The sequence below is a fragment of the Taudactylus pleione genome, unplaced genomic scaffold, assembly GCF_031769625.1.
Source record: "Taudactylus pleione unplaced genomic scaffold, aTauple2 ptg000066l, whole genome shotgun sequence".
NCBI classification, from domain to species: Eukaryota; Metazoa; Chordata; class Amphibia; order Anura; family Myobatrachidae; genus Taudactylus; species Taudactylus pleione.
In genome coordinates this window covers 8,682,873-8,696,853 of record NW_028284468.1, presented here as the reverse complement: position 1 = coordinate 8,696,853, position 13,981 = coordinate 8,682,873, and the positions used below count along the sequence as shown (strand labels likewise).

At 43.5% G+C, this 13,981-nt stretch overlaps 1 protein-coding gene across 2 annotated transcripts in view; it reads right to left on the bottom strand.

The window, feature by feature from the left end:
• Positions 1-2,361: 2,361 nt before the first annotated feature.
• RYK (receptor like tyrosine kinase) overlaps positions 2,362-13,981 on the bottom strand; it is a 165,806-nt gene continuing 154,186 nt past the window's right edge. For both annotated transcript variants that reach the window (XM_088466654.1, XM_088466653.1), the window contains exons 14-15: positions 3,047-3,183; positions 2,362-2,597 (exon numbers count right to left, since the gene is read on the bottom strand). In XM_088466654.1, coding sequence (XP_088322780.1) covers positions 2,486-2,597; positions 3,047-3,183 — 249 coding nt within the window. In that variant the 3' untranslated portion in view covers positions 2,362-2,485. The remainder of the gene's footprint in view (positions 2,598-3,046; positions 3,184-13,981) is intronic.

The following is a 13,981-nucleotide window of genomic DNA, read 5'->3' as shown; positions in this document are numbered from 1 at the left end:
TGTTTGAGGCCAGTGTGAAGCAGATAGTTTATCTAATTGGTCTTTATGTAAAGAAAAGGTCAGCACCACATCTGTATGTCTTCCATAATAGCAATGAATTTCTCTAATTCCTGAGCAAAGGTGCCAGGGACCTAAGCTTCCAGCAGCTGTAAATTTAGATTCTTCCAGTAACGGTCTCAAGGGGTAGATTTACTAAAGCTTCTAAAACAGACACGTGGTGATGTTACCCATGGCAACCAGATTCTAGCTATCATTTCTCTATTGCATTCTAGAAAATGATACAGAATCTGATTGGTTGCTATAGGACAGAATTGCATTGTTTTCTGCCTCCATTCCTGTAGTACAGGCAGCTGCAGGCATCCAACAATAGGGACCAGCGTTCAACTTGGTTTTCCACATCTGATAAATTTGTCCTCAAGCGAGGTTTTGGGAGTCCATGCATGATAGATCAATATGGCAATTTAATCTTTGTGAGAAAGCAGCATAATAAATACCAAGCTACTGCTTTTAAAATGTCAAGATTGTTTACCTACTTAACATCTACACCAGTGGTTCTTAAACTCGGCCCCCGGGACCCCAAACAGTGCATGTTTTCCAGGTCTCCTCACATAATCAAAAGTGAAATAATTAGCTCCACCTGCAGGTCTTTTAAAATGTGTAAGTAAGTGAGTAAGGAATACACCTGTGCTCCTGCTGTGTGACCTGGAATGTGACCTGTGTGGGGTCCTGAGGACAGAGTTTGAGGACCATAATACAACCAAATGCAACTAATCCAAATACTGTAATTTAACTACCATCCATTCTTAGAAAAATTCTTCAGTAACACTTCATAGCACAGACAGGGGGATTTCTTATTGTGGAGTTACAAGTTCAAGCGGGCCCTGCCAGCCAAACACGAGTAGTGAATTAAAGCCGTCCTAATGTTACAGTTAATGTGACTGCACTCCACGTAAATTAACATGCTATAAAAAGGTGGTAATCCATTAGCACTAGGAAGGAAGCCAGGATGACAAGCGCACCTCTTGGCCCTGCTATCATACAACTGTTGGGATTCTTTCTTGTCAAGTGGTTCAGTCTCTCCCAGAGTATTGAAACATATCTGTTTACACCTAAGCACTGAGCGAAAATACATAATTATATAGCTCATGAAATGCAAAGGTGAGATTTCATAAGTAGTGAATATTTTAAATAGAATGTACCCTATGCATTGTGTGATCAGAATTTGTGACTTACTGCAGGCTAGGTTCTCATATTGTTCAGTGCTCTCACCATTCTGTGGTGACCCTTTGTATCTTGTGCAACACTCCAGCAAGATAGTAATGTACAGAATAAAGAATAGAGCAGAATGCTAGAGCAGCCACAAAATCACATTATATATATATATATATATATATATATATATATATATTTTTTTTTACATCAAGGTTTGCCATTTATTGTTTACTGTTATATGGTGACTACTTTTAACAGCTTTACACATTGGAGGCAGTAATTCAAATAGCCTTGCGGTTTTGTCAGTGCCTTGTGGGCATGTACATCAGGGCATATCTAGCAGTAAAATTGTACTAGTTTAGCTGGTAATACTATTCTGAATTGTCCCCTTGGTTTTCTTTGAGCATTACATGTTAGGACGGTGACATAGTCGGCAGCATCACTGCAGCTTTCCCGGCTATTGCTAGGCAGCCTGAACTTCCACTCCTGATTTTGATTAACAAAGTTTGTGCCCTATAGACTTTCAGACTGATCATCTTCAGATTGGCCGGCCCTACAGATTAATTCCTGGTTCCAAGGGCATGTGCTTTTTATTTAATGCTATATAATAGTACCATACTGGCCGCTCTAGTGTCTTCTCTATTCTTTATTTTGTGCAAGCCCTTCCTGCAACAAAAAGGTTAAACAGAATGAGGTGTACCGTAATACTATGTCGTGCGAGCTAACAAGTACAATATCTGTGCTGAAGACAAACCATTATCCTTTATGTACAAAGTGAACTGCTGCATAAGTTCAAAACAAGCATACAATTAGGAGGCATTGTCAAGTGTTATAACTTATGTCTTCACCCTTTTACAAAGGAACAATGCATCTTAAAGACGTCCAAACATATACCAATTACTAAAAGAACAAAACAAAAAAGGGAGATAGGGTTTATAAAAAAAAAAAAAAAAAAAAAAAAAAAGGTCCAATATTTATAAAAGTACAAATGCCTTTACGGCATTGGGTGCCCTTTGTAGAAGCAATCTATAGTGTCTCGCTCTTGAGACCAGACTTGTGTATTCTTCCATGTATTGTTCAATCCATTCAGCTTCACGAAAACCAAGATATAATAGCAATAAAATACTTGATATAAAAGTATTTTATTAAAAAAAAAAAAAAAAAAAAAAAGGTAAAAAAATGAAGGTTATCATAGTATCCTAAGGCACTGTGCTGTGAGCTTTATACAGATACGGGAAGTGTGGCGTCCGGGCTGTGATGTCCCAGTGGCTCCTCACACATAGGCTCCAAGGGCGGAGTGGAATTCAGTCAGACACTGTACCAGCTGCTGGAACTTGGGCCTTTCTTCTGGGTCCAGAGCCCAACAGCATGCCATGACTGCAAACCTGGGAGGAAAGAGGGTATTACAGAGCTTTACTACCATTAGCAAAATGGATGCATCCTTCAGTAGAAAATATAAAACCATCCACAGCCCCTACAAGATGGTTAAAGTATATGCACAACGGTGGGCACTGTAAGGTAACATTCAATTAGTACAAATGCAGTGAATAAGGATTAGATACTGGCACCATAAGGACCTTTAACAGTATCAAAGAGCAACAACAGAACTGCACCAAGGTAAATAGACTAAAATTCCCTTTGTGTCTCATATAGAAGTCACTACAGCAAATTGTGGTTCACATGTTGTCAAAATACAGTGAAACAAATGTGTAATAAGTGCTCGACTTATCTACACACACACGTCGTAATCATTTTCTGGAATGGCACCAGATGGCTCTGAGAGCATGAACTACAGACACCAATGTACATTGTAGTGCGGTATAGTTATACTTACAGCTCATCCGGGCAGTTAATCGGCTGAGCTATTCTGTAGCCATCCTTTAGGTAAGCTGCCATCTCAAAGGGGTCAATATCGACATAAGGAGTCTGCCCCAACGTCATCAGCTCCCACAACGTTACTCCAAAAGCCCACTGTAGGGGAAAGAAGACACCACATGAGCTTGTGTGAGCGTTCAGCATGTCCGTAAAAGCCAAGCTAAGATAACTACATACAGGGAGATTTACATTATAATGGAAAGCTATAAACACATACTGTAAACGCCAAGCTGTGGATTGCTCAGTGGAAGTAGAATATATGAAGAGATTACAGAAAGCAATAATTTTCTTCCCACTGTCTTCAGATTATGGATTTATTGCTTTAAGCAGCAGTATGAGTTATTTTTTAACTAAATAAAGTAAAGAACCAGACTTGATCCTACATAGATACTTGTGCAAACTGACTGGGAACACAGGGGAAAATCAAATGGCTCAACTAGATTCAAATATCCCAAAATCCCGGCCATCTGCTATCTATTTAGCGCCCCAGTCACAAGACAATGACCCTCACTATATGCAAACAAAGTCCCCATGCCTAATTCAAAATATTCCTGCCAGCAAAACATCTCTGCCTAGAAAATATAGCCACCAATAATACAAATAATGTCCATTCCCTCCTGGTGAAAAGAACATTTCCTCCATATCAGACACGTCAGAAAACACAATGCCCCTTATGCCAGTAAGGACCATTGTACATGTACTCTGCCATACAGCTGCGTTCTGCTCTATGGCCTCTTCTATAAGGAAATTATTCATCCAACATACAATCCCCCTAGTTAGTTTCCTCAAAAAGAAAAAAGGTGCCTATATAGGGACAAATAAGCCTTCTGATAGACCATGCTTACCCAACCTGGAAGACCTCTACCCTAAAATAATGCATTCCACTTACACAGCCTTCAGTAGCAATCGCCTTCCCTCTAACCCCTTCCCCTCTGACATAGGCTTACATAGCTTAGGGTAGGGCCTGTATCTTTATGAAGGGCCTGTATTACTCGGGCTGCATCCTGTAATCACTAGCTGCACTTGTTACAGTCTGCTGGTACTGCATAGATAAACGAATGAATAAAATAAATCCACCATCCAACACTAAATACTGCACCTAGAAGTGGCAAAATGTACAAGGGACATCTAAAACAAATAGAGAAGTGATGTCTCATTAATGAGGAGTGGTCTTATGTAGTGCACATGACAAACAATTAAAATGTAACTTATTATTTGCATTACAAATATAGACATATTAAAACCAACTAAATAAAAATCGATAGATATCAGAGAGCACAAAGAATATGAACTGAATTGAATTCCCTGGTATACGAGGTATGTCTACTAAATAACATCTTTATTTATTGGTATTACATATTTAACGTTTGTCCCCTTCAATATACTGCCCATTTGCACTAATACATCGCTGTAGTCTTGTTTTCCGCTGGTGGAAGGCATGGAGCAAATCAATTTCTGTCAGTTGTTTCAATATATCTGCCGTTTTCTTTACAGCATCAACTGATTCAGAATGTGGCCCTTTAAGCACTGATTTAACTTTTGGGAAAAGATAAAAGTCGCAAGGTGCTAAATCAGGCTATTATGGAGGATGTGCAAGTGTAGTAATGTGATTGTTGGTCACAGAAAGTGCTATGTGAGCCGGCGCATTGTCCTGGTGAGAATGAAACCAATTTTCCACCGTTGCAGCCATTTCTTTCTGACTCTCTCTCTCAGCTTTTTCTAAACTTCCTTATAATAATGCTGGTTACCTGTTGTGCCTTCTGGAACCCAATCTTGCAAAATTACACCCTTGATATCGAAAAAAAACAATGAGCATTGCTTTGAATTTTGACAAGCTTTTTTTTCATTCTTGGTAATGACTATTTTCCAGTGCACTGACTGTCTTTTGGTTTCAGGATCGTACTGGAAGATCCAGGTCTCATCACAAGTGATTACTTTATGAAACAGGTTTGGATCTGCGTCAGGTTGCTGCAGAACGTCAACACAACATTCCTTACTAACAATTTCAAATTGACACGTTGTTCAACTTTTACACTTAACATTTTTTCGGCACTCTACAGAAAACACAACCAAATTACATGGCGACTCACAATCAACTGAACGTCAGAGTGTTGCCGCTTGTCATGCAGGTTCAGACAAGTTCAAGGTTGCTATGTATGCAATTAGAACCGGTTCTGACTATTTTGTTTACTAGGTGGAATCAGTGTCTCGTTATTTTATAGACATACCTCGTATATGCTCTTTTATGTACTTTTTAAATAATAGTCGTAGTGCAAATAGAAAGTGGTCTCCTCCTGCTTGTTTATCGGAGGTATAAATATTTCTTATATTTTAAATTAGTATCAAATTGAATATGTTCAGATACTAGACAACTTCCTTATTTTTGCCAAGAGACCATTGTAACCATATAGCAAATGTTTAGACAAAAGGTGTTTTTGATTACATAAAGTGTTCAGAATGTAATATTGTATAAATATATTCAGAATTAGCCACGTCATTTCCCTTGCTTGGTGAATTATTATTTCAATTAATTACAACCTGAATGACAGTGGTACTGAGTGAATTAGTCCTAAGCATTGAATTATCATAAGCAGTCACATATACTATAAACTACATACGTTTGTGTTAGAATATAGATCTATCCAAAGTCTCGGAGTACCCCACTTAATTGTAGGCAGACATTGATTACATTAGGTGTTGACTAGTTACACAGTGGTATTTAAATAGTGACCACGTCTACTCAAAATTAATTTGTGTCTGGACGTGAGTGTACTTAAATAGTACTTAGTAATTTCGTGGCACTTTAGTAATTCTCCACTGATCGTCCTACACATTGTATATACACCACCTTTACATTGTGTATAGTAGTACGTATAAAAAGCACAGTTGTAAAATATTTTTATCCTTCATTTAGAACTCTTAATATAGTAATCTCTTGGGATGGTGTGTTATACCCGTATAGTATGTCACAGTAAATATATGCTTAGTGAGTATTCCATATAGATCAGACTTGTGCACTGTCTGTTATCATTAACACATCTCACTCTTGCAGGTTAAGCCCACCTTCAGACTCTCTCATATTGGCATACATAAAGGTAGGAGTCACAGATCTCTCCATCACAGGCTAAGCCCACCTTCTGTCATATTGGCGTGCACACATTGCAGGAGTCTCTGATCTCCCCATCGCAGGCTAAGCCCACCTTCAGTCTCTCTCATATTGGCATACATAAAGGTAGGAGTCACAGATCTCTCCATCACAGGCTAAGCCCACCTTCTGTCATATTGGCGTGCACACATTGCAGGAGTCTCTGATCTCCCCATCACAGGCTAAGCCCACCTTGAAACCAACTTGAAAATAAATAAGAATAATGATTGCTCTCTCCAATAAGCAAACAGTAGACCACTTTCTACAACTTCTTTAAAAAGTGAATACAAGGAGCAGATAGCATTCATAGTGATTTTTAATCCCATTTCATATTCTATGTGCACCAAGATCTATCCAATTTTATTTAGCTGGTTTTACCATGTCTATAAATTGGCATATCTAGAATTGGGGCAGGGCGTGTGGTGACCAAACCACGCACTCATATAAGTATACTTACAGTACCTCTCCGGAGTCCTGTCACATCGGCCAGTGCTGCAGACAGAAATCGCCAGGAAAGTGGAGCGCCGGCTTTTCCCCCCGGAGATTGGTGCAGTAGAGAAGTCTCCGGGAACATTGGGCCTGATTCAGAGATGGACGGAATTCCACAGCCGCACACAAGCGCCTCTGTATTTCCGTCCATTAAAAATGCAAATGCAGAATGCTGTCACACACCTCCTTGCTGCATTTGCGTCGTCGCAGCATGGGGTCACCATCGGTCATCATCGAAACAATCGCGACCATCATCCGGATCCTGGCAGCCTGCGAGGCCAGGAAGTCTGCGTGCACCCAGACTCTGGCCTTGTCCCTCCCGGAAAACGGGGGCGACACTTCCCCGCACAGAGCCTGCACCGAGCCCCCGCCTCTCAAGCCACTCATGTCTATACTTGTAATATTACTTTTGGCCCCCTAAAAAGTGGGAGGCACATATAGAAACCGTTGTAATTCCTACACCGTTCACCTGATTTGGATGTAATTACCCTCAAATTAAATCTGAAAGTCTGCAGTTAAAACACATCTTGTTTGCTTCATTTCAAAGCCATTGTGGTGGTGAATAGAGGCCAAAATATGAAAATTCCCAATATTTATGCACCTGACTGTACATTTAGTTTCCGACCACACATCAGATGGGCTTTAACTGGAACAAAACGGATGTGGGCACAAAATCTCCTGGTCCAATCAAACTCACATTGGCTAGGTTTTTAAATAGACCAACAGCTAAAAATTTGCCTGATGGTTACAGCAGTCAGTGGGTGTAGTCCCGGGAAACAGCAAACATTGTGCCCTCGTGATCTATTCATTTGCACGTTCAGTGCAATTCGGCCAATCAAACGTAGAGCCAAATAAACGGAACAGGCCGGTGCATGGCGTTTCTTACCATGTGAGAGGGAAGGTCACTAAAGGGATTTGCAAACAGATTGGATGGCAATATCAGCCCCATTGCAGTACTAAAATAAGCTCTAAGCACAATAATATGATGAAAACACTATTGGTAAGCGGGCAATCAATTTTCAAATGTACGAACAAGCCCAATGGAAGAGTGTATATGGCTAAAGAAGCCTCTGTCCGCTTCAGAGGCCAGCGCTCCCAGTGATGCAGTTTGCGGGTCAGGTCATGATTTCATCCGCAATTTGAAGAGCCTGCCCTGCGCGCCTGCTGGATCTAGTTAGATTCAGTCAAAGGCACCAGCAGGAGCCAAAGCCAGCGTGGTCAGGTAACTACTGGGCTGAGGGCACTGCTTGAGGGGCACTACATATGGGGCAAAACTACAGAGGGCACTGCATCAGGTGCACATATACAGAATTTTCAATGCGCTTGGCTCGCCCCCAGTGTGACTAAAAATGGGGGTGTGACACAAGGTCATGCTCCTGTAAATGTCATAACAAAGGCGTGCGCACAAAACTGAAGCATAGCTTTGTGACATCACCTCTTTAGCTTGACTAACTATATTTTTTCGTCTCTTTGCCTCTGACTGGTTGGCCACCCCTGGTCTAGTGTGTATCCGGCATAAGCCAGTATATATATTGATAAACACAATTAGTAAATAGCATCATTGGGGAGGAGGGAAAAAAATTGACCATCCACAGGGTTAGAAAGATGTGTTCCCATCGCGCTAGGCAAGCAGAAGCTTCGCATATGCAGCAGCGAACACATTTAGAACAGGCTGAACCTAATCATGTAAGTAACTTGCCTGAAAGATTCTGACTGCTAATATTATACAACTACACTCCACCCAACCTACAGACACCCCCTGACAACACAATCTCAAACCATTAATAACACAAAGATAAATCTGTGCCATGTGTAGAACAATATGGAGAATTCCGCAGGGACTTGGGTCCAGAAAATGGCCATGACGATAAAAAAGCATTACCCTCTCAGCTGGGTCCGCTCTTTCTCTAAACTGTGCTGGGAACAAGACTCCCAAATGACCTTCAATAGAAGGAAGTCTATCATTTTACTTTTATCCCAGAGTTTTGGCTCTGGAATGCTCTGGGCACTAGGGACACGGTATCTCAAGTCATCTTGGATGCAGATAAGCAGTGTTAGAATTTCGCTTTCAGACTTGATAGAATGCAAATCAGATTACAGCTACAATGCAAATAAAACAATGCAACAGTCAATATTAGTGACAAATACCTACGTCATAAGTAACGATGAAAAAGTGAAGTGGAGTATGTTGTGAGATCAGACTTGGCATATTCTCTATAAAGCGTGTGTTTTGACATTAATAAACCCTATCCTTGTGCAAAGCAGATGACTGATGAGAGATGCTGTGTGTAGGTGGAAATGAAACCAGCCACATCAGCACTCCAATTACTAACACCTCAATAACGCCTACGGTATATGCTTATCTATGCACACACTAATATCATAGCAATTGCTCCAGCATCACAGCGTGCATAGTCATGATAACTTGCATTATCCAGAGGAAAACGTATTTTGTATAATGTGCCTACGACATACTGCCAGATTACAGCTTCATTTTCTTACCATCTACTTTTAATTAATAGCAAAAATTTGATGCACCTGTGCCAGAAACATTCTGCCAGGTTACTAACTCTTCCCTGCCATGAGCTCCAGGCACTGGATGTATACTGTAGATGCTGGTAGGTGCGAGAAAGCATGACAAGCGTTGGCTAGAGACATTAAAAAAGGAGAGTTATGTAAAACTTACCCTTGTTAACTTTTTCTTCGAAGTCCACAGGGGAGACAATGGGGTGTAGGTGGGACCTGGAGGACCGGAAACCAACAGCAAAGCTTTTCAATCCCAGGATGCTCTGGTCCATCACCCTATACCCCCGCCCACAGCCTGTGGGAAACTCAGTTTTGTTAACAAGCTCAAACGTACACTGAGGAATCACACAGAGAAGTGACCAAGAGAAGAAACCCTTAGAAGCCAGGTGCGTCAGGGCGTATGCCCTGTGGACCCTATGGACTCTGAAGTTAACAAGGATAAGTTTTACCATAACTCTTTTTCTTCTTCAGGGTCCATAGGGTTCCACAAGGGAGACAATTGGGATGTCCCAAAGCAGTTGTTCACGTGCCGGAACGCTCCTGAGCTGAGAGGAGAACCCTGCGCCCGAAGGAAGCATCCTAAGAGCCAAATGTATCAAAGGCATACAACCTAAAAAAGGTGTGGACAGAAGACCACGTTGTTCAGCAGAGGCGCTACGCCGGGCTGCCCGCAAGGGACCCACAGAGCGAGTAGAATGAACAGATACTGTAGCTGGCACAGGAAGGTTAGTCTGCGTGTAAGCCTGTGAGATAGTCATGCGAATCTATGGTCAGAGTCTTTGTTAGCTGGCCATCCCTTCTTGTGGAATCCATATAGGATGAAAAGGGAGTCAAAATTCCTGATGGAACTAGTACGGTCCACATAGACCAGTGCACGGATCACATCCAAGGAGGCCTCATCTACCGAGAGGTCTGGTGATTGAAAGGCCAGAAACCACGATTTCCTCATTAATATGGAAAAGAGAAACCACCAGAGACCCTACAGGCAGATGCTATAGCTTGCAGAAACACAGTCTTCGCAGCGAGCCATTTGACATCCACTGATTCCAAGGGTTCAAATGGAGAGTTTTGAAGGGCGTGGAGCACCACTGACAAATCCCACAGAGCCACAGGAGGGACAAAGGGAGGTTATATATGTAGAACACTCTGCATGAAGGTGTGAACATCAAGTAGAGGAGCAATTCTGCGCTGAAACCAGATAGATAGAGCAGAGAAGTGCACTTTCAGAGATGTTAGGCAGAGGCCAAGATCCAATCCAGCCTAAAGAAAGGCAAGTATTCTAGATACCTTAAATACCTGAGGGTCAAAGTTTCTAGGGGCCTGCCACTGGAAATATAGATGCCATACCTGGTAATAAATCCTGGCAGAGGCTGGTTTACGAGCTCTGATCATGGTCTGGACCACAGAGCTAGAAGGAGGGATGTCTCAAGAGCCAAGCCGTTAAAGACAGATGGGCCTGGTCCGAATGTAGACAGGGACCCTGAGACAACATGCCTGGTTGTAGAGGAAGTTGAAGAGGAAAGTCTATGGAGAGACTGAAGGTCAGAGTACCAATGGCATCAGGGCGAAGCCGGAGCTATCAACAGGACCTGTGCCCCCTTCCTGTTTGAACTTCCGAAGAACTCAAGGAAGAAGGGATATTGGAGGGAAGAGATACGCCAAATGGAAGATCAATTTCACAGACGAACGAACCTGGAAGACCCCATTTGTCCACCAGAAGCTGAAAGACTTCTGGATATAGAGACCACTCTCCTGCAAGCAAGTCGTGGTGGCTTAGGAAATCCACTTCCCAAATGAGAATTCCTGGGAAGAACACTGGGGAGATGGTGTTCGATCCATGTGAGAATGCGGGACACTTCTGCCATTGCTGCTCGACTTCAAGTGCCTCCTTGGTGATTTAGGTAGGCCACCGCCGTGGCGTTGTCGGACTGTACTTGTACTGGTCTGTTCTGACCGCAACTGAGCCAGACTGAGCTCTGTAGATGGTTCTGAGTTCGAGGAAGTTGACTGGTAAGACCCCCTTGGCCTGAGTCCAGCGGTCCTAGAAGGAGTGCTGGCCCAGCAAACGTGCCCCACCATCGGAGGCTTGCGTCCGTGGTTAAGATTACCCAGTCCGGGACCCAAAAGGGGCGTCCCTTGTCTAAGTAGGATGTCTGTAGCCACCAGGCCAAAGACAGGTGAACCTTAGGGGAGAGACTCATCATTTGTGATCTTAGCAGATGAGGCAGCCCATTCCACCTGGAGAGGATAAGGTGTTGTAGGGGCCTGTAGTGAATATGAGCGAACTCCACCATGTCGAAGGTGGACACCATGGTTCCCAGGGTCAGCATTGCAGAGTGAATTGACATTTGGTGACTGCGTAGTAGTCTGCGCACCCGGTGCTGTAATACCTAGAGTTTGTCTACCGTTAGAAATATTCTCTGAACCTTAGAGTTCAGGAGGGCTCCCAGATGTACCATTCTTTGAGTAGTTGTCAAGGAAGACTTTTCCAGTTGATCAGCCAATAGTGTGCTTGTAGAAAGGCAATGGTTATTTGTAGATTGTGGTGATGCACTTCTGGGGAGCTGGCCATCAGCAAGAAGTCCTCTAAATATGGGAGCAGTCTGATTCCATGACGACAAATATAGGCCGCCATAACTGCCATGATCTTGGTAAAGACCCGAGTAGCCGTTGATAGGCCAAAGGGCAGAGCCTGAAATTGGTAATATTGCTGTAGTATAGCAAATCGGAGATATTGTTGATGAGAAGGTGCTATAGGTACATGTAGTTAAGCGTCTTGAATGTCCAGTGACACCATAAAGTCCAAAAGCTCCATAGCCAGAGTAATAGAGCGGAGGGCTTCCAATACGAAACCTGGGCACACTGATAAACTTGTTCAGAGAACTGAGGTTGAGAATAGGCAGATGAGACCCGCCGGGCTTCTGGACTAAGAAAAGGGTAGAAGAATAGCCCTTCCCTGCCGAGGGGACCGGAATTATTACTCCCGAGAGTAGTAAGGACTGAATGGCTGCTGGGGGAACTTCCCATTTAGTGCAATCAGTAGTGGGAATAGGATAACAGGCGCTTAAATGCTTAGGCAGCTGAAATCTTTCAGTGGGCATATTCCACGCCTCACTTTTATGATCAGATAGCTGAGTGAGGGAATTCTGGTAAAATTACCTTTTGGCATTTAAAAGCTGGCTGTTTTGCCTTAGTGGCAGGTTCTGTCTTCTATTTGATGAATAGATTTTACAGCTCTTACAAGTGCAGGTATATTCAATTTAGAGGGGGGTTCCTCATCACCAGAAGGGGAGCCAGTGTGAGAGAGTTCTGCATCTTCTGCCTCCCCAGATGATAAATCAGAATCTGATAGCTGGGTGGACTGGGAAGATAACACAGCACGCTTAGTAGATTTACTAGGTAAGGGTCTCACTTTTTGCAGCATTTACTGAATGGCTGTAGAGGTTTCCGCCAGACTCTGCACTGAGGTAGAAAGTTAATTTACTCATGGGGGAGTACCTGCTGTGGCCATCCCATAGGGGGAGCTACCAGAGGGACTGCGACATGGACCGCAATTTTTGCCAGCACCTGTGAAAAGTTAGCCAAGGGTGGGTCCTGAGGAGAGGGCCTGGGACCATATAACAAGATGCACACAGACCATCCTGATTGAGGTGCTCTGAAGCTGAGCAGGACTTAAGACACCAAAAGTAGAGAAGGAGGGGGGGGGGGGGTTTGAGCTGCTTGTCATTCTGGTCTCTGCCTTATAAGGTTGATAGAATAATGAAACACACAATCTGACAGTGCAGCGAGCAACCCCTCTGTATGCCAGGGTTATATCGGAATAAAGGGTACGTATAAGTTGACAGTCATATGAAACAGAAGACAGACAGCAGTGCTAGCATAAGTCACATACAATGTAACTGCAGTGGGTACTAAAATCAACTACACAGACCGCAGTGGCTGGTAGGCTATAGCGCTGTATAACCTGGCCCTTGGGAGAGGTATACAGGGAGACTGGACCCAACGTTCCCGGAGATTTGTGTGCAGAAAATGGGTGCCGTGAGTCTCAGAGGGGGCGGAGGATGAGAAAGGAGCAGCTCAGGGAGGCAGCAACACCGCAGTGGAATGGCTCCCTGAGCTGTGGAGGGGCTGCAGGGAGAGCGCCTTGTCCCATATGCCGACTTCAACCAACAGGTCCCCTGGCCCTACAAAATGCCCTCCGCCAGTAGTATTTATGCCCTGTTAGTCTAGTGGAGTACTGGATGAACCGGTGTCCACGTCAGCGCATCCAGCCTTTCTCCCAATACCGCACATGCGAGAGGGTTACCACCTTACCTGTCCCATTGTTCCCGGCTGCAGTCATGTGTCCAGGGAGCCTCTGCTAGCTAGGCTTAAAGTGCCCCGCCGTGAGTACACTGGTGTCACAGCACCTCGGAGGGGTGATGGAGCAGCAGTGCAGATGTCCCATGGACTGTCTCGTGCTGCTGATCATAGTAGATAAATAAAAAATAAATGAAATCATAAAAGCTTTGGCTGCTTAATAGCAGCCCACTGTTAAAACGGTGGTCCAGCTCCTGTCGGACACCAACGAAACTGAGTTACCCCCAGGCTGTGGGCGGGGTATAGGGGGAATGACTGGGGCATCCTGGTATTGAAAAGCTTTGCTGTTCATGTCTGGTTCTCCAGGTCCCACCTACACTCCATTGTCTCCACCGTGGAGCCCTATGGACCCTGAAGAAGACAGTTATTATAGAA